At 37.8% G+C, this 24265-nt stretch overlaps 3 protein-coding genes across 7 annotated transcripts; all 3 read right to left on the minus strand.

The window, feature by feature from the left end:
* Nucleotides 1-614: 614 nt before the first annotated feature.
* LOC113108105 (G patch domain and ankyrin repeat-containing protein 1-like) lies at nucleotides 615-11144 on the minus strand. The gene is made up of 4 exons (XM_026270925.1): nucleotides 11008-11144; nucleotides 7969-8076; nucleotides 1450-1565; nucleotides 615-1354 (listed from the first exon to the last, which is right to left on the minus strand). Exons 2-4 carry the CDS (start codon nucleotides 8020-8022, stop codon nucleotides 904-906), a joined length of 621 nt encoding a protein of 206 aa, XP_026126710.1. The 5' UTR covers nucleotides 8023-8076; nucleotides 11008-11144; the 3' UTR covers nucleotides 615-903.
* Nucleotides 9202-13740, minus strand: LOC113108081 (G patch domain and ankyrin repeat-containing protein 1-like). 4 transcript variants are annotated; one of them, XM_026270905.1, is made up of 5 exons: nucleotides 13624-13740; nucleotides 12402-12602; nucleotides 11008-11273; nucleotides 9954-10069; nucleotides 9202-9865 (listed from the first exon to the last, which is right to left on the minus strand). In XM_026270905.1, the coding sequence occupies exons 1-5, from the start codon at nucleotides 13643-13645 to the stop codon at nucleotides 9415-9417; spliced, it is 1056 nt and encodes a 351-aa protein (XP_026126690.1). In that variant the 5' UTR covers nucleotides 13646-13740; the 3' UTR covers nucleotides 9202-9414. The 4 variants fall into 4 exon arrangements, with proteins under 4 accessions (XP_026126690.1, XP_026126699.1, XP_026126696.1 ...); XM_026270914.1 differs by having other exon boundaries at nucleotides 12402-12649; nucleotides 13624-13737; XM_026270911.1 differs by having other exon boundaries at nucleotides 11008-11270; nucleotides 12402-12605; nucleotides 13624-13734.
* Nucleotides 13741-14145: 405 nt separating this feature from the next.
* Nucleotides 14146-23304, minus strand: LOC113108111 (programmed cell death protein 4-like). 2 transcript variants are annotated; one of them, XM_026270947.1, is made up of 12 exons: nucleotides 23058-23304; nucleotides 22819-22893; nucleotides 19407-19694; nucleotides 19221-19318; nucleotides 17626-17733; nucleotides 17324-17545; nucleotides 17030-17127; nucleotides 16774-16888; nucleotides 16533-16640; nucleotides 16343-16453; nucleotides 15311-15450; nucleotides 14146-15216 (listed from the first exon to the last, which is right to left on the minus strand). In XM_026270947.1, the coding sequence occupies exons 2-12, from the start codon at nucleotides 22862-22864 to the stop codon at nucleotides 15165-15167; spliced, it is 1386 nt and encodes a 461-aa protein (XP_026126732.1). In that variant the 5' UTR covers nucleotides 22865-22893; nucleotides 23058-23304; the 3' UTR covers nucleotides 14146-15164. The 2 variants fall into 2 exon arrangements, with proteins under 2 accessions (XP_026126732.1, XP_026126723.1); XM_026270938.1 differs by having other exon boundaries at nucleotides 17620-17733; nucleotides 23058-23303.
* Nucleotides 23305-24265: the final 961 nt, after the last annotated feature.

Genomic DNA, 24265 nt, shown 5'->3' on the forward strand with positions numbered 1-24265 from the left:
AGGCCTATTCTAGCAGCCAGCATCAAACATACATCTTTATAAACAAGAACTTAAAGTTTCAGTCTTGCTAATTTAAAGTCACAGTTTTGCTTTTGTTTTCTCTAAGCATGAAAGAACTTGCAAGAATTGTATGAATGACGCGAGCAACAGTTGGGTGTTTTTTTTTTACTGTTTACTCAAACAGAAACTCCTGAAGGTTTGAATTATTTTTTATTTTTTTTGGAATAAGTTTGCATTATTCTGCTTATATCATGATCATTTGCCATTGCCAAATTAAAGCCAAGTTAAGTTAATAGGCAAAAATACACTGTATGGGTAAAAAAAAACAAAAAAAAACCTTTTGTCAAAAATCATTATGACATTAAATAAAGATCATGTTCCATGAAGATATTTTATAAATTTCCTACTTTAAATATATCAAAACTTCATTTTTAACTCTTTAGGAACTTTTCTCAATATTTACTTTTTTTTTTGCATTCTCAGATTCCAGATTTTTAAACGGTTGTATCTCGGACAAACATCATCCTGTCCTAACAAACCATACATCAATGTTAAGATTATTTCTTCAGATGGTGCATACATCTCAATTTAGAAAAAACAAATGACTCTTAAGATTAAGGTTTTGTGGTCCGGGGTCACATATATTCAATATATATCCGAAATGCATGTAAAATTGAGGCTGATGACATCAAATGACAAAAAAAATTTTTAATCATATTTTCTAAACTAATTATATAAACTCACAACCCACTGACAGCTTTTTTTTTTTTTTAATAATGTTTCATCCAGTTTGTGTTAACAGTTGTTTCGTCTTCTATATGAAATGTTTTTAAGCAGTCTTTCATGACTGAACGCAATTTGTTTCTTTCAAATGAATTGTATCTGAATCTAAAGTTCATCGGATCAGAAGTCATAGTTAAAGGAAGTTCGGTAGTCTCTTTCCCATCTCTGGTCTCGCTCTTCTTTCCTCTTGAGTTCTTTAGCGCTGAGCGTCGCTCTTTTCTCCTGTCTCAGTCTCTTCTCTTTATGGATGTGTTGCACAGCCTGAGGATCTCTGGGCTGGAAGTGTGTGACTTTGGGCTGCGGGGTCTCTCCGTACCCCAGGCCCGCCTGATCTCTCTTCAGGATCGTGCTGACTGGGTTCTTGCGGCCCGAGTGGGCGGGGCCTAGGCCAGAGGCGGGGTTCCAGCCCAGGCGGAGCATCATTTTATAGCTGGTGCTGGAGGAGGGCAGGCAGTACTGGGGCGTGGCCGGGGGGCGGAGCTTACTGAACTGATGCAGCGTGGACCTGGAGTGTGTTTCAGTGCTGTCTGTGTAACACACCGCACACACATCACACCACTGAGAAGCAGCACTGTGGAAACACACACACACACACACACACACACATTGTCATTCTCAGATCTGTTCATATTACAGTAGACATCTGGACACCGAGACACCTCTGACCTCTCCGTATGGTTTGTAGTAGGTATGTGTGGTGCGTCCGAGATCACAATCTGCTCCAGTTCTCTCACTACATCCTGGTGACCCGCCTGCAGAGCCAGATCCCGAGCATCTCTGCCCTGAGAGAGAACAGGATGGAGATACAAAAGAAAGGAAATGACAAATCTGGACCAACATCCTAATACAGGAACAGTGTTTCGACAGGACTGTGTGCTTTCCGCTTTCCAGGAGGAGTATTATTTTAGTGTAAAGATGTTCTGAATAACTGTCCTTATGGGGGATACTGTGAATAAGCTAAAGTCCCAAAAAGTCGGAGTGTTCCTTTAATGGGGGCTTCTCTCACTTGAATTGTGATCTGTAAACCCTGGCCTACAAATTAATCTAGTTACCCTTATTAGTGGATAAGACACATACATGCCTTTGGTGTGCGAGACCCGGGGTCGAATCCACTGTGAGACACCAATGTGTCCCTGAGCAAGACACTTAACCCCTAGATGCTCCAGAGGCATGCGACCTCTGACATATATAGCAATTGTAAGTCGCTTTGGATAAAAGCATCAGCTAAATTAATAAATGTAAATGTATCCAAAATATATCAAAAACATCTTGGGACAAGTTTTTCACACTGACAGCAGTCATTGTAAGACAGTTAGCAACTGTGTTTGATTGTCCGAATAAGCAACGTAACTACGGGGGCGGGGCTTACCGATAGGTAATTATTTTGTGTGGGCGACATCATGCATTGGCAAACTGAATTTCTGGTCTGTGGCATTGCATCACTGGCGTTGCTTGCCGAAGAAGTTGAAAATTGTGCAGGCGTCAGCCAATCAGATTGCCTATGTAAATAACCCAGTTCAGTTGTTAACCAATCGCGTCCATGGATCACGGGAAAAGCGATGTAATTTGCTAGCGTCACTTTGACAAGCTTCAGACGCTGACGGAACAAGCGCTTTTGGTATGTTTGGCATGCCATAGAGCTTTATGAGAAATAGAAACTTGAACTTTAAATTTAAATTTCGGATCTTCAGTATCATGTCTTGTGTAACATCATCACTAGCACACATAAATCAGACTCGCTCACTCACTCAGTCAAAACTGCACTTCTCGAGGTGAACTCGTTTAGTCAAACAGAGGGGAATCCCGCGAGATACGGGAAGTGCTTAAGAGAAGTTTGTGACTACAGTCAAGGTGAAGACGGGTTTAGGATTTGAAAACATTCACAAACTAGTGCCGTGATTCAAACCCATTACTAAAACTTACTGGACATCAAGGGGCGGCGTTAGGGGTGGGCTAAGGGGGCTGGAGCCCCGAATGTTTTCAGTAAAGCCCCGAATGTTTTTATTACCACCATGCCATCAATGAGTTTTCATGCCCAATAAAGTAATTTATATTAGAACTTATATATATAAATAAAGATCTCTCGACTCTCACGTCTACAGTGTCTGTCAATTTACGCGTTGTCATTCACACCCGACAAAAACCGCCCACTGAGTCTAGTGCTTCTGACTGACAGGGAAACTGGCCAACCATCGATGAGCGTCTGTACGATCCAGCCAATGAAATTAGATCTTTTGGAGCAAGGCGGTTTGTTTGCGTGTAGTATTTTACTATATCAATTTATTTTTAAATTAAAATGGATATTTCCAAATTCTTCAAAATAAAGGAAGTAAAACCACCCCAGGCAACACTTGAAAGACAAGTTACAACAGCTTTAGGTATCTGTAACTTTTAATCATAGTATTATTTTTCTTTTTCGGTTTTAAATTGTGTTTGATTTAACGTTACATTTTGAACATCTAACAATTAACGGTTGCGCAGCACAGTCTTTAGGACACACACACACCTACACACAGAGCGGTTATAATTTTTGGTTAGCACGGTCTATGTCAGACTTTTCGTGTCAGGCCAACAAGATAATAAAAAAAGACATATTCTGCAAAGGAAATGGTTCCAAACAAAGCATGTTGTTGTGCTCTGTAGCAACACACAGCGGTGTTAACTGAATAAATTTGCTTGAGTAAATGATTCACTGACCCATTCATAAAAACTGTTGCTTACTTTTTTTCTGAATGAATCATCTGTCACGAACAAATCCATTGATTAAATGACTGACCGACTCCCTCATTGAGTCAGTGGCATGCCGCCACCTAGTGGCAAAGTACCATTCAAATTTTTTTTCATAATTTCATATTTCTGTATTCCAAGTTTTATATTTGATACATTAGCCTTATAAGATTATTTATGCAATTTGTAAGTGCTGTGTGAGTGTATAGAGCCCTGCGTTTATAATTATACTTGTCTTTAAGTGTTTGTGTGTGTTTTATGTGAGTGTATGTATAAAGTAAGAATAAGGTAGCCTATAAAATGTAATATGTGCAGGAAGAACGGGCGTAGTTATTTTTTGTTATTATAGATTCTTTATTCACCTTTTTTTATCTATTCTCACAAAAAATCATGCCATTAAGTGAAGACTATTAAAATGATAATAGAGCTGAGCTTGCTATTTTACCTTGTCTTAGATGAGTCAGCAAGGAAAGAAGAAGCTTTAGAAGGTGAAAGGGGTGATCTAGGAACACTGCAGGCAGCCCAAAACACGTGAAGCTTCAGCAATATCCCTTTACCCAATTTGGAAACAGCAGAGAGCTTTTAATAAGAATTGGCTAGATGCATTTCAGTGGCTTGAGTATTCCGTATCCAGAAATTCTGCATTCTGCTTTTCTTGTCGCCTCTTTGGCAAGCATCATATCCGAAATAGCAAAGACACATTAACAAGTGCAGGTTTCTCCAACTGGAAAAGGACATTCGGGGAACAGACATGATGAACAGAGCCAGAGTCAAAATCAGGGAAACTTCCTTGAGTGCATGAAACTTCTCACACAGTTTGACCCATTTCTACAGCAGTACAATGCTCCATCCCATGCTACCTACCTGTCTCACTCATCGCAAAATGAAATGATTGCATGTATTTCCGAAGAGGTCACAGAAAGCATCATAAAAGAAATGAGAAATTCAAAGATGTATGCTCTGATGGCAGATGAGGCAAGGGACAGGCGCTCTGAACAACTGGCAGTATGTGTGCGTTACGTTACGTCTGAGGGCAGAATCAAGGAAAATTTCCTTGGTTTCAGCAAACTGGTTGGTTTTGATGCACAATCCATCACTGATGCAATAGAGCAAAAATTGAAATCACATAAAATTGACCATCTTCTGTGTGTTGCACAAGCATATGATGGAGCTGCAGTCATGAGTGGAGCTGTGAGGGGCGTACAGGCCCGTTTCAGAGAACGTCATCCAGAAGCAGTGTACCTTCACTGCTATGCACATGAATTAAATCTTGTGCTGTGCCATGCACGCAAGGCAATACCAGAAGCTACCAACTTTTTTGATTTACTGGAGAGCCTTTATTTATTTTTCAGTGCATCTCTAGTTAATCACCAAAAGTTTAGTGATGTTCAAAAACAGCTTGGGCTACAATCATCTGAGCTGGTACAGCTGTCAGCAACACGTTGGGCATGTCAGGTGAAGTCTGTGAGTGCTGTAATTGACAATTTCTGTGCTATTCTGCAATGTCTTGACAAAATTTCAACACCAATGACTGTAGGCCTCAGGTCCAAACTCAGCTTTCTTGATGAAGAATCTCTCAAGATTCTTGCCAAACATTATAAAATAGAGTTAAAGTCAGAGGAGCTCCTGGTGGCAAAAAACTTCTTGAACAGAAGGAAGGAGAAAGAAGTCATTCCTGATATAGTCAGTGTGTTCAAGATGCTAAATACTGACATGTTCCCCACACTGAATTCAGTATTTCAAGTAGCACTGACAATCCCAGTCAGTAGCTGCAGCTGTGAACGTTCCTTTAGTGCCTTGCGTCGACTGCATACATGGTTAAGAAACACAATGGAACAAGACCGGCTTAACCACCTGGCAGTGATGTCCATAGAGAAGGAGAACTTGACTGCTGTTGACCATGACATGGTGATAGACAGATTTGCCCAAATGAAATCAAGACGATACACTCTTAAACTACCACCATCAACGCAATAAAGAACCATGTTCAGACTGAAACGGTATGGAGGGAGGCAGATAAAACCACTTTACAGTAAAGTTTTATTTGTTAATATTAGTTACTTCATTACCAATAAACATTGCATTCATTAATATTTGTAAATCTTTTTTTTTTTTTCAACCAAAATACAATTGTTCATTACAAAGAATTTATAATTTTCAGACCGTATGGACAGAGTAATTAATGTAAAATGTTAACTATTTCACTAACTAATTTTGACAAACACAATTTTACTGTAAAGCACTATAACAAAAAGAAAATTCAAAGCAAATGAAAAAGGCAAATACGCAAAGTAGAGAAGTGGGCACACTTTAAGAGGAGAATAGGGTAAAAGGGTATAGGGAGAAAAAATAGTGGGTAGAGAGTGGAGCGAGGAAAAATGAGAAATGAGTGGACAAGATATGGATAAGAGAAAGGGAGGACATTAAAAACAAATGGAACTTAGAAGAGAAATGAAGACTTTAGATTAAATGAGAAGATGACAGGTGTGGATAGAAGAAGAGAAAGGAGTGGAGAGAGGCAAGGAGAGCCCAAAAGGAGAGCTGTTGTGATGAGAAGAAAAACAATTGAGAAAAGAGGAAAGCAGGCAACAGCAAAGTTATAGGACAAAACTTTATGAGGCAGCCACAGCAGATGAATGATGCACAGACTTCAGTAGATGGTAAGGTTTATCTGCTAGACTGAATAACTTGAATCTGTTTACTGTAATGCATAATAAAGTCCTTTGACTGGTATATCTTTATAGAGTAAGAGTATGTCAGTGCTCTGCTTAATGTTTGCTTCTGCAGGACGAGTGTAGCCAGTCAGGCTTTATTGGAAAAGAAAAGAAAACTGAGACAAAAAAAGTGAGATAGAGCATATGTGTCAGGATACAAGGGATAAACTTTAAATAAAATGTTTTAAATTTGTTTTTTGTGTTTATTGTTTTTTGTATATTTTAAACAAGGTAGATATTTCTGATTTATTAAAATAAAGTCACATACATGGATTTTTCTGGGCTAAGCCCCGGATCTCCACTCACCCTAGAACCGCCCCTGGCAGTCATTGTAAGACAGTTAGCAATTGTGTTTGATTGTCCTAATAAGCAATGGTAACTACGGGGGCGGGGCTTACCGACAGGTTAATTACTTTGAATGGGCGACATCAAGCATTGCCAAACTGAATTTCTTGATCACATCACTGGCTTACTTGCCTAAATTGTTCAAATGCAGGCGTCAGCCAATCAGATTGCCCATGTAAATAACCAAGTTCAGTTGTTAGCTTGTGTAACATCATCACTAGCACACATAAATCAGACTCGCTCACACACTCAGTCAAAACTGCACTTCTCGAGGTGAACTCGTTTAGTCAAACAGAGGGGAATCTCGTGAGATACGGGAAGTGCTTAAGAGAAGTTTGTGACTACAGTCAAGGTGAAGACGGGTTTAGGATTTGAAAACATTCACAAACTAGTGCCGTGATTCAAACCCATTACTAAAACTTACTGGACATCAAGCAATGGAGGAATGCAATCCTACAGCGGAAGAACCGGTCAAACCGAAGAAAGATCGGAAGAAAGCGGTGCGGATGAGCACGGATGTGGCTGTTGATGGGGCTCTTGTTGTTTCTGGATGCTGTGATTGTCCCGGATGTGGTTTTTCTGGATGCTGTGATTGTCCCGGATGTGAATGTTCTGGATGCTGTGATTGTCCCGGATGTGAATGTTCTGGATGCTGTGATTGTTCTGGATGTGATTTATCTGGATGCAGTGATTGTTTATCATGTTGCTGCGAGTGTCTGGGATCAATTTTGGGATGTTTTTGATCGGCAAGTAACCTTTTAGAATCCAATTTTTTTTTTTCAAACATACTCTAACAAAGGGCTGTTTTCTTAATTGGGCTCACGATTGAAAAACTTTAATCCATTTTTATTTCTATACCATCATAATGTGTCTAACATGCTTTCATTTGGATTAAGTCACGAGATGTTACTTTTTTTTTTTTTTTTTTTTTTTTAAATGTTACTAATATACAGATATTACTCGTGTATCTTTCAGGGCATGTAGGATTCCTGAATAAATGGGATACAGCTCCTGTGAAAAACATCTGATACAATGCCAACAAACAAACACTGAGAGAACTTCATGGAATGAGTATTAAACTTCACAAAGATATATTGTTATCTGTGTAATTTATAAAAATGCAGATGTAAAATACACAATTTAAATATTAAAAATAAACTTCTTCTGCAGTAATGTCTTTAAATACTTGAGAGTGAAAAGAAACTAAAATGCATCTGCAAAACAACAAGCCGATTTCTGATCGTTTGATGATGTGGTTTGAAAAATTAAATCAGTTCTTCTTCCTTTTGGAGGATGTTAATCTAAACCAGATTTTGTTCAGTTTGTTCACATTAGACTTTATGCTCTTCACTTCTATTGATGAGATCCTCTGAGCTCGTGAGAGTAGATGAACTCTTACCCAGAACAGATCAAGTCTCACAGCTTTCGTTTTAGTCTCATCTTTCATCTTCATGCCGCTCTCAACCACACATGCTGAAACACCCACGTGAGGTTAACCCTTGAAGACCTAGAACAGATTTGGGGCATGTGAAGCGCCTGTACTTTTCTCTCTTTCAGGCCTATTCTAGCAGCCAGCATCAAACATACATCTTTATAAACGAGAACTTAAAGTTTCAGTCTTGCTAATTTAAAGTCACAGTTTTGCTTTTGTTTTCTCTAAGCATGAAAGAACTTGCAAGAATTGTATGAATGACGCAAGCAACAGTTGGGTGTTTTTTTTTTTTTTTTTTTTTTTTACTGTTTACTCAAACAGAAACTCCTGAAGGTTTGATAAAAAAAAAAAAAAAAGTGGAATAAGTTTGCATTATTGTGCTTATATCATGATCATATGCCATTGACAAGTTAAAGCCAAGTTAAGTTAATAGGCAAAAATACATTGTATGGGTAAAAAAAAACAAAAAAACTTTTGTTAAAAATCATTATGACATTTAATAAAGATCATGTTCCATGAAGATATTTTGTAAATGTCCTACTTTATATCAAAATTTTATTTTTAAGTCTTTAGGAACTTTATGTCAATTTTCTCAATATTTATTCTCAGATTCCAGATTTTTAAACGGTTGTATCTCGGACAAACATCATCCTGTCCTAACAAACCATACATCAATGTTAAGATTATTTATTCAGATGGTGCATACATCTCAATTTAGAAAAAACATGATGAACATAAGATGAATATATGTTCATCATTACTACAACTGATAATACTATTATTACCATTTGTCTATTCTTATTAATTGGATTTATCATTATTATTATTGTTATGATTAGTACTATTGCTATTGTTATGTGTATATATATGTATGTGTGTATATAAATCTTTTTTTTTTTTTTTTTTTTTGGTTAAGTCTGTTGTACTTCCCTACAGCCCCCTTTATTCAGATATTTCTACTCCCTCACCCAATTACACTAACACACACACACACATATCGTACTGATATGTATGTTATGTTGGTCTCTGAATTTGTTTTCTGCATTTTGTAAATATTGTAATAGTCTGTTTGCATAAAAAAATAAAAAATAAAAAAAAAAATAGAAAAAACAAATGACTCTTAAGATTAAGGTTTTGTGGTCCGGGGTCACATATATTCAATATATATCCAAAATGCATGTAAAATTGAGACTGATTACATCAAATGACAAAAAAATTTTTAATCATATTTTCTAAACTAATTATATACACTCACAACCCACTGACAGCTTTTTTTTTTTTTAATAATGTTTCATCCAGTTTGTGTTAACAGTTGTTTCGTCTTTTATATGAAATGTCTTTAAGCAGTCTTTCATGACTGAATGTAATTTGTTTCTTTCAAATGAATTGTATCTGAATCTAAAGTTCATCGGATCAGAAGTCATAGTTAAAGGAAGTTCGGTAGTCTCTTTCCCATCTCTGGTCTCGCTCTTCTTTCCTCTTGAGTTCTTTAGCGCTGAGCGTCGCTCTTTTCTCCTGTCTCAGTCTCTTCTCTTTATGGATGTGTTGCACAGCCTGAGGATCTCTGGGCTGGAAGTGTGTGACTTTGGGCTGCGGGCTCTCTCCGTACCCAAGGCCCGCCTGATCTCTCTTCAGGATCGTGCTGACTGGGTTCTTGCGGCCCGAGTGGGCGGGGCCTAGGCCAGAGGCGGGGTTCCAGCCCAGGCGGAGCATCATTTTATAGCTGGTGCTGGAGGAGGGCAGGCAGTACTGGGGCGTGGCCGGGGGGCGGAGCTTACTGAACTGATGCAGCGTGGACCTGGAGTGTGTTTCAGTGCTGTCTGTGTAACACACCGCACACACATCACACCACTGAGAAGCAGCACTGTGGAAAGTGGAAACACACACACACATCGTTATTCTCAGATCTGTTCATATTACAGTAGACGTCTGGACACCGAGACACCTCTGACCTCTCCGTATGGTTTGTAGTAGGTATGTGTGGTGCGTCCGAGATCACAAACTGCTCCAGTTCTCTCACTACATCCTGGTGACCCGCCTGCAGAGCCAGATCCCGAGCATCTCTGCCCTGAGAGAGAACAGGATGGAGATACAAAAGAAAGGAAATGACAAATCGGGACCAACATCCTAATACAGGAACAGTGTTTCGACAGGACTGTGTTCTTTCCGCTTTCCAGGAGGAGTATTATTTTAGTGTAAAGATGTTCTGAATAACTGTCCTTGTGTGGTGTGTTCACATTCTCTCTGATATCCGTTCAGTGGCACAGGAGGGCTGCGTAAAGCTAAAACTGTTACTAAATCACAAAATGTGAATGTTAGAAATGTTAGAGTTGAGGCATTAAAAATACGAACTGAATATAAATAAAAACTAAAAATTATACTGAAACGAACCTGAATAAAAACAGAAAGTTATGACAAAAGCACATGCCAAAACTATAACAATAATTATATTGGCATAAAATGGACAGTATTATCATTGAATCCCTTATTATTCATATTCAATATCTTTTTCTCATACATTATCATCTCCATAGAATGTATTGTGGATTCCTGTTATTGGTGTAATTGTGCCCTGGAGCACAAAACCAGTCATAAGGGTCTATTTTGTAAAAACAAATTTAATTTATGCATCATCTGACACTGAATAAATGATCTCTCCAGTGATGTGTGGTTTGTTCGGAGGACAATATTTGTCTGAGATGCAACTATTTGAAAATCTGGAATCTGAGGGAGCAAAAAAATCTAAGTATTGAGAAAATCATCTTTAATGTTGTTCAAATGAAGTTCTTAGCAATTCATATTACTAATCAAAAATGAGGTTGTGATATATTTACGGTAGAAAATTTACTAATTTTCTTCATGGAACATGATCTTTACTTAATATCCTTATGATTTTTGTCATAAAAGAAAAATCAGTAATTTTGACCCATACAATGTATTTTTGGCTATTGCTATAAATATCCCCCAGAGACTGAAGACGCGTGTGAGGATCTGTGAGTTACACACCTGTCTGTCCACCACTCCCACCCAAGCAGCTCCGTGACGCAGGAGCAAACCAACGGCCTCCGTCTGTCCTGCTTTACTCGCACACATCACAGCCGTCCAGAAGAAATCATCACGGAAGTTCACGTCACATCCTCGCCGCAGGAGCTCCTTCAGGCCCTGAGTGTCTCCGTCCTGAGCACATCGCAGGAGTCTGTGTCCGTCTCGCTCCGAGCTGCTCACCGCTTCAGCAGCACCACTGCCTTCTCTTCTTCTTCTCCGTTTGGCTCCTCGTGTCAAGAGATAACGGCATTATGAACTAGTCTCTGAAGGAATGCGATCACTAAGATAACTAAACACTATTGTCCTTTGCTCAAGAGATTGTTAATGAATGTGGAGCTGACTCTATTTAACAGTGTAAATGCATGCAATTCAATGTAATTTATTTGTGGAACACAAAAACATCTGTAGCCAAATCTCAAACAGAAAAAGCATCCAGAAATTATTTCATTAACCATCGTAACAAAACTGTTTCTGCTTTCTTTTTATCTTCCATTGTACAACTTTCTTGCAAATATCTGATTTTGTGTTTCAGAATTCAGACAGGTTTGATTTCATTTGAGATGAAGTGACAAGAGCAATGCCTCGGTTTAAGATTGTATTTCCACATCCTCCCTCATTCTGCTTGATTTTAAAAGCGAGACCCTACAAGCAAAACCGTTTTTTTTTTCATTCATCTGGAAACTTTTTTGGGCTTTGTGGCTTTTCTTAAGTCATTTTCAATATATCTAATATACAAAATATCTAATGTTCATAGTTAATTTGCATGATTTGTTACATTTTTTTCCTGATTTTTTTTTATTGTTTATTTTATTTATTTTCTTGGCTGTTGTCTGTTCTAAAAATGTTTGTATATGTTTATATAATATAACATTTCATCATTAAACATGATCATTCTGATATTAATATCTGACTTTTATTTGGACCTAATCTATTTCATTAAAATTTTCATTCTTTAAACACTGAGAAGTTTGTATCATTTAATTTATTAACTTAAACTTCATTTTTAATGAATTATTATAAAGAATTCCTTAATGACTTGCAGTGGCACAGTAGCATAGATACTAACATATATATATTTTAAAATATTATAGTTATATTTTATGTTTTGGTAGAATTTTAATTAATTTAAATATATATTTATATATATATATATATATATATATATATATATATATATATATATATATATATTTATATATATATATATATATATATATATATATATTTGTTTAATGTTTATTAATATTTTTAAGACATGATCTTTATTTATACATATACATTTAAAAGTTGTTGTTGTTTTTTTGATTGTTTGGATCATTGATTTACTCATTTTGTTTCCATGTCTTTATCTCTACCTGCTCCTCGTCTGGCCCGTCTGGATGCTTCTCCTTCTTTGGTCTTTTCTCCGTGGCTCTCTCGAAGCAGGCTTTGGTAAAAGTCTCTGGCCTCTTGTCCAGTAATAGTCTGTCGTTCTTCTCTCGTTGTCTCTGTCCAGCGCTTCTCCTCTTCTTTGGCTCTGGTGAAGTAGACTGGGTTGTTCATCTTGTACTCCATCTCTGCTAAAGAAGAGATCTCTGAGAGATGCTAGAGCATGACCATCAAACTAAAACCAAGAGAAGGAACAAACACAAGCTTTATAAGACTGACAGATCTCATTTCCTGGGCCTGGGTGCATTAACCGCTTAAAATAGTCTTAAACATTGGTCATCTAATTTATTCTGCAAGTCAGTCACATGTGCTGATCAAGAGTTTGGGGTCAGTAAGATTTGTAACGTTTCTGGAAGAAGTCTCTTCTGATCATAAAGGCTGCATTTATTTGATTCGACATATACAGAAAAATCAGTAATATTGTGAAATATTTTTACTATTTCAAATAACTGTTTCCTGTGTGAGTCTCTGTTAAAGTGTAATTTATTTCTGTTATGTGCAGCTGTATTTTCAGCAGAATAATATGATGATTTACTATGTTTTGCTGCTTCAAAAAAATTTTTTGGAACCTGTGATACTTTTTTTCAGGATTCTTTGATGAATAAAGTAAAAAAAATAATAAATAAATAAAATAAAAACATTTACTAAAAAAAATCCTTTCTAACAGTGTATATCTCTAGTATCAATTTGTATAAACGTTACACACCCTTGCTGAATAAAATCATTCAGAAATAAAATAATTTATGACACTGAAGACTGGACTAAAGACGCTTAAAATTCAGCTTTGATCACAGAAATAAATTACACTTTAACAGAGATTTACACAGAAAACAGCCGTTTTAAATAGAATAGAATATAATAGCCTTTTCTTTTCAAATAAATGCAGCCTTGATAAGCAGAGGACACTTTGCATTACACAAAATGAACAGCAGTTATATGTGTAAAAACTTAAACTGTTCTAAAAAAAATTATATAAAAATCTGATTAGTAAACAGCGTTAGCTTTAGCATTAGCATGTCACAAACCACAGGGATGTACAATAGATAAAAACAGCCTTATAAAACATGTGTAATTACATCAAATCAGTCTGAAAGGAATATATTATGTGATGTTTCAATTATTTTATTGTATTGAATTTAAGAGCGATACCTGCGAGAGTGGATCCAAACATAGACAGTAAAAGAAAGGGCCAAATAAAAAGACGTAAACGACGTCTTCTTCTTCATCGGATGTCGATAGGCGCACGTGATCTACTGCTGCCACCCAGCGGTCATCAGCGCGAACAACACGAGACAACCCCGCCCCCTGATGAGCTATTTTAACCCTGTCCTGACAGTCATAAACAAACTCCTGTGTACTTCGATTTTGTGAAGTAAATACTACGAAAAATATGTAATTTCTAAGTGCAAAAATATTTACCAATAAAACGATTTACAGTATTTTGTATTAAACTTGGTGAGACCAAGTTAAATTTTTGAAAACATTAAAATATCTTTGAACGTGAATGTTAGGTAATTTATTAATGTTGGAGCTATCTTTAAGTCTTGCGAATATACTTTAAAAAGCAGAACTGAATTTTAACTTTTATTTGCAAAGAGGTTAATTTTTCCTTTTTCTGTGAGGTCAAAGTCTCTTCATATATCAAGAACAAATAATAAACAAACAGGAATGTGAACATGAGCAAAAATGAATTTTATTTGAATTTTAGTGTCAAATGCTGGACCTGCTGCTTGACAAAAATATGTTATTGCTTTGAAAAACTGTTTCATGACAAACATAGAAAGAGTGAGCACATGTGCAAAAGCCCTGTTGGTTAAATAAGTCCCTTCCTTCCATTATACTAGAATCAAAAGTGTTGATTGAAACGGGGGCTGATTTACTGAAACTCAAAAAGACTATTTAATCTTCATTCAGCCGCACTGACACAATTTAACCAGTTATCCCAGTCATCAATCAAGTACAAAACATCTATCTGCTATGAGAACGAGAGATTGTGGTCTCAATTTGTGTTTTTCCGAGAGGTGACGATGCGCTCTCCTCCATTCTTTGGCTCCAGGAACAGATCAGAAGTAGATTGATTAGGACATAAATCAGGAAGATCAAACTGCAGAAGAGTCTGTGTTTGTGAACCAGGCAGAACCGTGTCAGTCTGTACATGTGTGATGATTCTATACGCAGTAAAAAGAAAACATGCAATAAAAATGAAAACAAATAGACTTGACCCCATCAAATGTTGTATTTCGGCCCAAGAGTTTGACTAAGCACTTCATTTGAATATAGCACAATTTATTTAATACCTTCTTTTAGCCCTCATTTTGTATGCATTACATTTCAAAAAAGAAAAAAGAAAAAAAAAATTATTGAGGGAGCACAGTGGACACTAACAAGTGAACACTAACAAGTGAACACTAACAAGTGAACACTAACAAGTGAACACCTGTGAACATCAACAACCAAAAAACAACTGAAGCTGAAAACATAAAGCAATGTTAATCCCTCAACCCAAACTGTATTTCATGGCCACTGGAAGCTGCTGATTTCTTTCCTTCGCCACAGCGCTCACGCTGCATGCAGAAACTCACAAACAAAGCCTGTAACAGAAGAGAGAGCAGCTGGAGCTCTTCTGCATGACGATCCTGTTTTCTCGGAGGATGAGAGATGAAGACGGTCAGAACTGATTCCTGGTGCTTCTAGCTCTTCACCAGCCCTCCGTCACCTTCACTCACGAAGCGCTTGCGCCCCCTGTTGACCACAAGAGTACAGCGGTTATACCCCGCTAGTGCTAACAGGAGTCACCCTTCAGAGTGGATATGCTCTAGTCTGTGTGACCTCTGACCTGGTGGGACAGGAGTCTCTCAGCTGCTTGGTGATGACCTGCTCCTGGTGACAGAGGTCCACGAAGGTCTCCATAATGGACTGTGCATGAGGCACATCCAGACTGATCTCCGGCAGCTCGTCGTAAACACGCTGGAAGCCCTGTGTACAACACGCAAACCCTTTACACCTCTGGACTTCTTGAGTCACCTTTGACAATTAAAAAAAAAAATTTGATTCATTGGAACAGTACGAAACTTAGCAACTTTTATGCGGTTTGGTACATGAAGATGAGGGCATGATTCAAAATGGCAAAAAAAAAAGAAAAAAAAAGGAAGTTTGGTCTTTGCCATAGGAAATGAATGGAAATGGGGGAAAAACTAATACAAAAAAAAAAGACGAAAAAAAAATACAAATAAATTGTGGTCCTCGGCATAGGAAATGAATGGAAATGGGACAAAAACTAGAAAAAATAAATATGAAAATAAGAAATAATAATAATAAAAAAACTTCTTTGCCATAAGAAATGATTTGAAAGGGACAAAAAAAGAAAATTGTGGTCCTTGTCATAGGAAATGAATGGAAATGAAAAAAAAAAAATACAAAAATCGAAATAAATCATAAAAAAAAAAAAAAATCAAAAATGTTGGTCCTCACCATGGGAAACGAAAGCAAATTGTATTATATTGATTTTCCTAAAAAACTTTCAATTCACGTGTCACTTTACAGAAAAAGTATTCAATTTTTATTTATGATTTAACACTATTTCAGTACCGATGGCTATATTAATTTCAAAACGATTCAATCAAAATCTTTCGATGTAATGTTTACAATATTTTAACCATTTTGTCACTCAAGCCATTTCATATTTAATCTGGTTAAATTATGTTCCGAATGATTTGGGATTCACTTACTGATTTGAAAGCCACAGTTATGAGGAGATCACTTTAAAACCATTGCATTAAAAATATGGTCAATTAAGATCTCCTGGTCTTTGATGATTTGCTTCTCTCCTAACACTGCTGAAATGATCTGAATCTGAGCGAGCACAAACCCTGTTCATCTGGTCCAGAGTGATGAGGCCGGTTTGCCAGAAGACCTTCAGCAGTTTGACCATCATCTGCAAGGCTGTGTCACCGGTGGACTCCAGAACCATGACCACAGCCTGCACCAACCACAAACAAACATTCATTTCTCAGTCATACACATTTGACAGTAAAGCAGAGTTGGAGTTGGGAAGTGACCTCATAGACCAGCTCGTGATGAAAGTGTGGCACTTCTAGATCTCGCAGACAGTGCTCGGCCTCGGAGAGCTCACCTGACACCAGGTACTCCTTCAGCAGCAGGTTCATCTGGGAAACATCACCAGAAATCACTGTTTGTGGACTGGAATCATGCATTTGAATCTTTGCACACTGCAAACACTCAGCTGTCAATCAAACGAAGGATAAAGTCCTGGATATGCTGATGGAGAGAGCGTTGTACCTCTTTGATGAGATGTTTGACCGGTCTCTGGCCTCCACCAACTCCCCACACATTATCCAGCCGCATGATCTCTCTCTTCATGGAGAGGAGAACTGCTGCTCGGTCCAGCGCGGCTCTGAGCGTCAGGAGCGCACGAACACATCCACAGAGAGAGAGACAAACACAACACAACTCAACTCAACTATATCAACTGCATGCATCAAGAGATGCTACGTCTACAAATTCACTTCTGAAGCAGCTAGTGACTCTCGCTCACCTGGCGTGATCACAATCTACTTTGCCTTTGTAGCAGTCGAGGAAGCTCATGGGTATAGCGTGGTCAGCAATGGCTCGTGCAATAAACTGACCGAGCATCTGAGGAGAGGAGAGGATGCATGTGTGTTAAAATGATTTTAATGCACGACGTGAAGACAAAGATCCACCCGATGCGAAGTGAGTGCATTAAAATCATTTAACACACAGCTAGCCGTGCATCATCACATTTATAGACAAGAATTATCTTCTGCTCATCAAGCCTGCATTTATTTGCTTGGAGATTTTTCTGCTGTACCTGTGGGGCGTCCGGTGTGTCCAGGATCAGGTCGGGCAGCTCTTTGAGCATCTTGTCGAAGGCACGAGACATGTCAGTCTCCGAGAGCACCTTTCCAGACAGGTCTGAGAGCAGACGGGACGTGAGCTCCCTGTGGCTGGCCTTGCCTTCCAGAGACAGAGACACAGCCAGAGACGAGAACTCAAACTTGTGATGGCCCAGGTTCAGCTCTTTGAGCAGCATCTACCAGAGCAAACGACTGAAGGTTTAGTCTCAGCATCTTCTCCTGTACCTCACACTGATCAGCTGCCGCTCACCTCCACCTCTTTAGTGTCTCCGTGCTCGAAGTACTCCTGTACGATGGGGTTGATGGTCTTCTCCAGCTCCCTCTCGTCCAGCTCTGGCACTACTGTGGCATACACCGTGTCTCCCTGAGCAACAAACAAGGAGAAATGCATGTACTGTACATGAGAGAAAATAAAGAGAGAGGAAGGGAATTGATCTGTTGTGTATCTGTGCATCACTGCAGCATTCAAACAGCAGCTCAAAAATAAAAACGCTGTCATTGTTGACTCACCCACAGCAAACACCAAACCTCGGTCACGATGACTTGATGCAGGACTCAATATTGACATGTCACTGTATTTGACTTGGCTCTTTATTTACAAATGCATGTGCATGTTAAGAACTTTTATACTTTGATTTCCTGATTTAATTAGATTTCATAGAGAACTGGTTTCAAAGAGACACATACTAACAGGAAGTAAGAGCGAACTAAAGCCACATATGAGTGTATCCCATCATGCATCATGTTTTGGAAAAAAATCGTGAGCCTTTTTGCCGAGATCTCACGAGATGTCGCGGAAACCTTTACAGTGCCAAGTTAAATAATAGTAACTGGATATTTGGGGAAACTTATTTCTGCCGCTGAATAAAAACTAAACAGGTGAAATGCGACTTTTTATCTTACAATTATTTTTTATTTTCTTGCAATTGTGAGTTTACGTCTCACAGTTCTGACTTTTTTTTCTCAGAAATGTGGGATAATTTTATTTTTATAAAAGATGCAACTGTAAGAAGACAGTCCCTCTGAACTGGACTTTATTTCTTGCAATCAGAATTGTGCGGAAAGAGTGAGAATTGTGAGAAAAAGTCAAACATTTTGAAAAGTCAATTGCAAGAAAAAAAAAAGTCAGATTTGCAAGAAAAAAAAGTCAATTGCGAGAAAAAAAATTCAGAATTGCGAGAAAAACAAGTTCGAATTGCGAGAAAAAGAGTCAATTGCGAAAAAAAAAAATTCAGAATTGCGAGAAAAAAAAAGTACGAATTGCGAGAAAAAAAAGTCTTAATTGCGAGAAAAAGTCAAACACTTTGAAAAGTCAAAATAGCAAGAAATTAAGAATTATAAAAAAAATTAAGAATTGCGAGGAAAAAAGTCTGAATTGTGAGTAAAAAATTTTGAAAAGTCAATTGCGAAAAAAAAGCCGAATTGTGAACTTAATTGTGAGGAAAAAGTAAAAATAGCGAGAAAAAATTAAGAAGAGGCAAGAAAAGTCTGAATTGCGAGAAAAAAAGTCCGAATTAAAAAAAAGCCAGAATAGCGAAAAAAAAACTGAATTGTAATTAAAAAAAAAAATGTTGAAAAGTCAGTTGTCAGAAAAAAAATTGTGAGAAGAAAAAAAAGATTCTGAATTACCTTTGTTTATTTTTATTCAGTGTCAGAAACGGGCTTCCATGGATATTACGTGTACTTGGGAAGGAAAACAAAGTGCTGCACATTTCACTGGTGCTAAGAGGAGTTGTCCGTTCGAGTGATGTAAAGCTCTTCTTGAAGACTAACCCAGGAAATACGTCCTGCATGTAGACGAGCGCTGGAGTGTGACTGCATCTACTCAAGCCTCCGCAGGTGTGCTCTTACCTGTGCAGCTTCATCATAGTTAGGGTCATCAGTGTCCGGTTCCTCCAGCTCGTACACCATCCCCGCTGCGCCCCACACACCTTTACCCCCCGCTCCACCTGTTCACAACAACCGGTGAAGAAACGTCAGAAGAGGTGCTCGATACATCTGTCACTGTCATGCATCCATTAAAGAAAGAGTACAAACCTTTTTTCGGCAGTCCTCTGCCTTTTCCGGTCCGTGACTTTCGGTCATTTACAGCAGCCTTGGCCTTAGGGCTGTGTGGATCGGTCGACGGCTCTCCTGACACCGAGTCCGAGAGAGAGTCTCGGGTGGAATCACGGGACGATGTCTTACGCAGACGCCGCTTAGCCTTGGCTTTCAGCCGGGCCTCGTGCAGGGCCTTTTCCTGAGGAGTCCAGTTCCCGTTCACCTCCAGCTCATTCAGATCCTCGCTGTCCTCCTCGTCCTGCTTCTGCTCGAGCGAGAACACACCTGCACCAGCACACAGACGGTTAAAGAACGGCCTGAGCACAGTCTGAGCTTCTGCCTCTGGATTTTCATCTTGTTTTTCAATGCAGAAGTCAAGAGGCATAACTTGAGATGACAACATATGATGAGTCTTTCTGAGAAACTGATCCCAAATAATGTTACTTTATGAACAAACCAAGGAAAAATAACTGATAAAACCACATTAATTCAATCCACATTTGTTGTACTTGTTTTAAGAACTTAAGACTCATATCTTCATTTTGCATCTTCTGCAGTAAATGCATCTTGATTTAGACACTTGCACTAAAAGATATTTGTGGCCCTGGAGCAAAAAAAACAGTCATAAGTGTAATTTTTTAAAAATTGGGATATATGCATCATCTGGAAGATGAATAAATCATCTCTCCATTGATGTATGGTTTATTATGACCGAACAATATTTGTCTGAGACACAACTATTTGAAAATCTGGAATCTGAGGGAGCAAAAAAATCTAAATATTGAGAAAATCATCTTTAAAGTTGTTCAAATCAAGTTCTTAGCAATGCATATCTGAGGAATATGACTTAAACTAAACATTCACACTCTTGATATTTCACATGGCATTTTTCAAATGCATCGTTCAGTCAGTTATCAGTCAGGTTTGGTTTGGTTATGGGGAAATGTTTGTCTTTCCTGCACACGTGCTCGGCTCTCATGTGATAAACCCTGAAAAACAGTGTTCCAGTTTTCAGCCCTAAAGCATCTTAATTCAAGATATTCAAGCTTTTTCACTCCCCTGAGTCTTTCCAAACCCGTCTAATGGATCCCAAAAGAAGATTATTTTTCGGCGGTTTCACTGGATTACACAAAAGCATGAGTAATACAGAGATGCAGGGGACAGCAGCACAGAGCGATCAGAAAATGCTGACGCTGCGTTATTCGATGTGTTGCTGGTGCTCCTGCCAATCAGCGGGAGAACGGGGGTGTGGTAGGTGTGTTTAACCAGCGGTTTAACCGTCAATAACAAAGAACATTGCCTTGATAAGAGGAAGAAAAAAGTCTTATCTGTTTCGGTCAACTATGGCTTATTCACCATTAGACCCGCTTTACAACAACACATACAGTCTGTGTGCAGATGTGCCTCTGGATCGCACTATGACTGAATTAACAATACAGAGATCCACAGTTAGACAGGTATTCATATACCATCTCATTTGTCTACTGCACGCTAAACAGAGCAACACATGTGACATAAAATGCATGTACTGGAGATAAACAAATTAAACCTCAGCAATCAGAAGGAAGTTATAAAGTAGATATCAAAAAGCAATCACTAATTCCTTTATTGTGCATGAGCTATAATAAGTTTATTTTCATGCAAGTAATAAATCAATATCTTCCCTAAATGTATGCAAAAAGTGCATGTGTGTTAGACAAGCTTGCCATGTGGTGACCACTGATATGTCACTACTATATTTACTACTGCTATTATTACTACTACGACGAGGGGTATCGTTTTACATATATGTGACTACGCAAGTGACACAATTACATTTACTGTTTGCTGCAAATATGTAGGAGATCACAGAATCAGAGTGGCTGAATATATAATTCACTTCATTCACGTGAGTGCATTTATTTATTGACTCTGGCGACATTTCTTGATATTAAAAAACACTGTGCTATGACTGAATGAGAACACAATCATATAAATGATCTCTCTTGTATCTCTATGTATGTGTGTAAATGAACACAAAAGTTTAAAAACATCAAGAGAAAAAAAAAAGACTTCTGAAATTTTCCACATTTAAATTTTTACACAATTACTTAGTTTTTGATTGTTTGTATAGATATTTTCTAATTTAAAGATACTAATAATAAAAACAGACATAATCAAGTCCTTCGGTGATATGATTCATATGCTAAAGTCAGATAGTCATCAGATAAAAGCAACTCACTGAAGCAAATTTCTGTGTGTAATCAAAAAACTCCAGACAGGTCAATAAACAGTCAATAACAGCATTTTCATGGACTTTGTGTATGAGTTTCTTGTGCAGAGCAGCCAAAATAAGCGAATTCATATCTGTAATCAAATCTGTTTATTAGGCATGCTCTTGAGTGGTTCAGATCATTTCTTTCTATGCTCCAATGATTTGTGGAGTTCCCCAAGGTTCGATTCTTGGTCCAATCCTGTTTTAAAGACGTTATTTCTCTCTCTTATATGTACATATATATGTGCAGCTGTGCATGCATGATATATGTAAAGCCTGAAGCTGATATATCACTGTGTTTCTGGTTTTCTGTATTGTATATGCATGCTCGTTTATTTTTCCATCATCACTGTGGAAATTAATATGTTTGTATGTATGTATTCTAGGTATATCACTGAACTGGATCTATGAACTCATGCATTCGTCAAAGAAAATCACGAGGAACGTCTACAAAACACTCATACTTAAACTCACGTGGCAATAAAAGAAAAAACTAACATCCGGGTATCTCAGGAAGGGGGCGTAGTGTTAAATATAGTTCCGCAACAAAAGACGCTTAATGATTTTATTGCATACTAGATTAAATATACAAACGTGTGATTAGAAAATAAATATATTTAAATGACTCGACCGGTCACTGAATATTACTTTGCTCATAAACCATTTTTTCAGCACTAAACACGTTGATTCCTATCTTTTGGTTCCAAGTTGTAGAGTTCACATATCTAAAGAGTTAATTTTTGTAAAATATAAGAAAATAAAAGTGTATTTGACCGCTTTATTTGTACAGAAAAAAGGGGAAATACGACGAAAAAATTACAAGTTTTGCTTTTATTGTTTTAAAGTTTAATCGTGTCGTTATGAGCTCAAATTAACATCCAGTGAAACCCTGGGTTTGATGCAGTAATGCACCGCTGGTTTTAATTAGAGTTTACACCACAGATGCAATACACGAGCCTCTCTGCCCGAGCACATGGTCGGTGCAACACGACTGCAACTAAAGGCCGTGTCGACTGTCACCTTTATTTATATAGCGCTTTTAACGAAAATGCATGTTAAAACGACTCTGTAAACACCAGCTATGCATTAATTATCCAAATGCAAGCTGAATGCATTAATGCAGTTTTTAGGACAGCCATAGGTTACTGTTCGTACCATCGTTTTGAGGGCCAGTGCTCCATGCTTCAATCTCAGTCGCCATTACTCGCTTGTTTACGGTCCTCCTAAAGCCTGCAGATCACGAAAACAAGTAAGTTTAGTAACCTCATTAACATCAAACGTGCAAAATCACGTGCTTTATATTACCAACACACATCCACGGTGTTTGATCAGTAGAAGCCATTTGACCGTGTTAATGTACGTTTTAGTCCTAAATGCATTGAGCTTAGCCTCACCTTAAACCGAAGGCTCGCTTGTCACTTAAAGTCGAGCAGTAAGGTTGCTGGTAATGTTAACAGTCCTTGAGGAAAATGACAAGATCTGTCAAAAATATCTTCTTTGATTATTAGAGGTCAACACAAATATAGTTTGCATTGGCAGTGCACGTTGCAGGGAAGCAGAAATACCACGGACAGTCAGTGTTTTCAACTTCAGACAGCTCATAGCACGCCTCATGAATATTCATGAGCCTTCGCCCAGTAAGAACGTGGAGTGTTCGGCAGAGGACGAATGAGCGAGGCGTAAGCCTCATGAATATTAATCATGCTGTGTGACTGCGTCGACGCTTTAAAGCAGCGTCTGCATCGCAAAATTAATATTCATAAGAGAAGCACTCGCCGTGATGTTTGATTGGTAGTTTGGCAATCTAAACTGGGATTGGTGGATAAAGGGGCGGGATTAAAACAGTTTGTCCAATCACACAGCACAAGACAAGCTAGGAGGAGTTTGACGAGTTTGTTACTTTGGTAAACACATTCTGAAAATACCAATGTGTTGTATATTAAATTACTTACTTAAATAGCTTAAAACTTGACATTTTAGGTCATAATGTGAATTAGTTTGAATTAATTTAAATACCTCCAATTCAATTTGTGCTTTATTAGCATGACAATTGTTACAATGTATTGCCAAAGCATATAGTGTTTATATCTAAAACAGATATCTCAGAATATATCTAGACATCTAGAATATATATATATATATATATATATATATATATATATATATATATATATTTAATAAATAGAAAAAAAAATCTACATTTTATTATTCCATTAACAATTTCAAAATGAATGTAGTATGTGTGGGGGGGGGGGGGGGAGACGTGTCACTGATTTGTTGACTCCTCCCACTTTTCTGACAGATATCATGTGACAGACAGCCCCTGAGCGCCAGCAGAGGTCGCTGTGACATCATAATAAAAGTGTTTCCTGCAGACTCATGTCGGTCCAATTTTTACGTAGAGATGTTTTCATTAAGTATATATGTTTTTATTTGTTTGAAATAAGACAGTAAGGATATTATATAGTAATGAAACTAATAGATTAATCCGCCAGTCAACTTGTCAAACAGTCAAATTATTGATACATTGTTTAATTCTGCATCAACTGTAACGGTATATAAAATGATATCTGTTTTACCCCTCAGTTCTTTTGCTGAACAT

The sequence above is a fragment of the Carassius auratus genome, chromosome 1 (assembly GCF_003368295.1).
Source record: "Carassius auratus strain Wakin chromosome 1, ASM336829v1, whole genome shotgun sequence".
NCBI classification, from domain to species: domain Eukaryota; kingdom Metazoa; phylum Chordata; class Actinopteri; order Cypriniformes; family Cyprinidae; genus Carassius; species Carassius auratus.

Excerpts from the sequence above, each read along its gene's own strand:
- LOC113108105 (XM_026270925.1), bottom strand. The coding sequence starts at position 8,022 with ATGAAGATGAAAGATGAGACTAAAACGAAAGCTGTGAGACTTGATCTG. Across the intron at positions 1,566-7,968 it reads TGAGACTTGATCTGTTCTGG|GGCAGAGATGCTCGGGATCT; the intron begins GTAAGAGTTCAT and ends GTTCTCTCTCAG. Across the intron at positions 1,355-1,449 it reads ACTACAAACCATACGGAGAG|TGCTGCTTCTCAGTGGTGTG; the intron begins GTCAGAGGTGTC and ends GTGTTTCCACAG.
- LOC113108081 (XM_026270901.1), bottom strand. The coding sequence starts at position 13,645 with ATGTTTGGATCCACTCTCGCAG. Across the intron at positions 12,606-13,623 it reads GTTTGGATCCACTCTCGCAG|CAGAGATGGAGTACAAGATG; the intron begins GTATCGCTCTTA and ends TCTCTTCTTTAG. Across the intron at positions 11,274-12,401 it reads ACGGGCCAGACGAGGAGCAG|GAGCCAAACGGAGAAGAAGA; the intron begins GTAGAGATAAAG and ends TCTTGACACGAG.
- LOC113108111 (XM_026270938.1), bottom strand. The coding sequence starts at position 22,864 with ATGGCGACTGAGATTGAAGCATGGAGCACTGGCCCTCAAAACGATG. Across the intron at positions 19,319-19,406 it reads CAGAGGACTGCCGAAAAAAG|GTGGAGCGGGGGGTAAAGGT; the intron begins GTTTGTACTCTT and ends TGTTGTGAACAG. Across the intron at positions 17,128-17,323 it reads ACACACCGGACGCCCCACAG|ATGCTCGGTCAGTTTATTGC; the intron begins GTACAGCAGAAA and ends TCCTCTCCTCAG.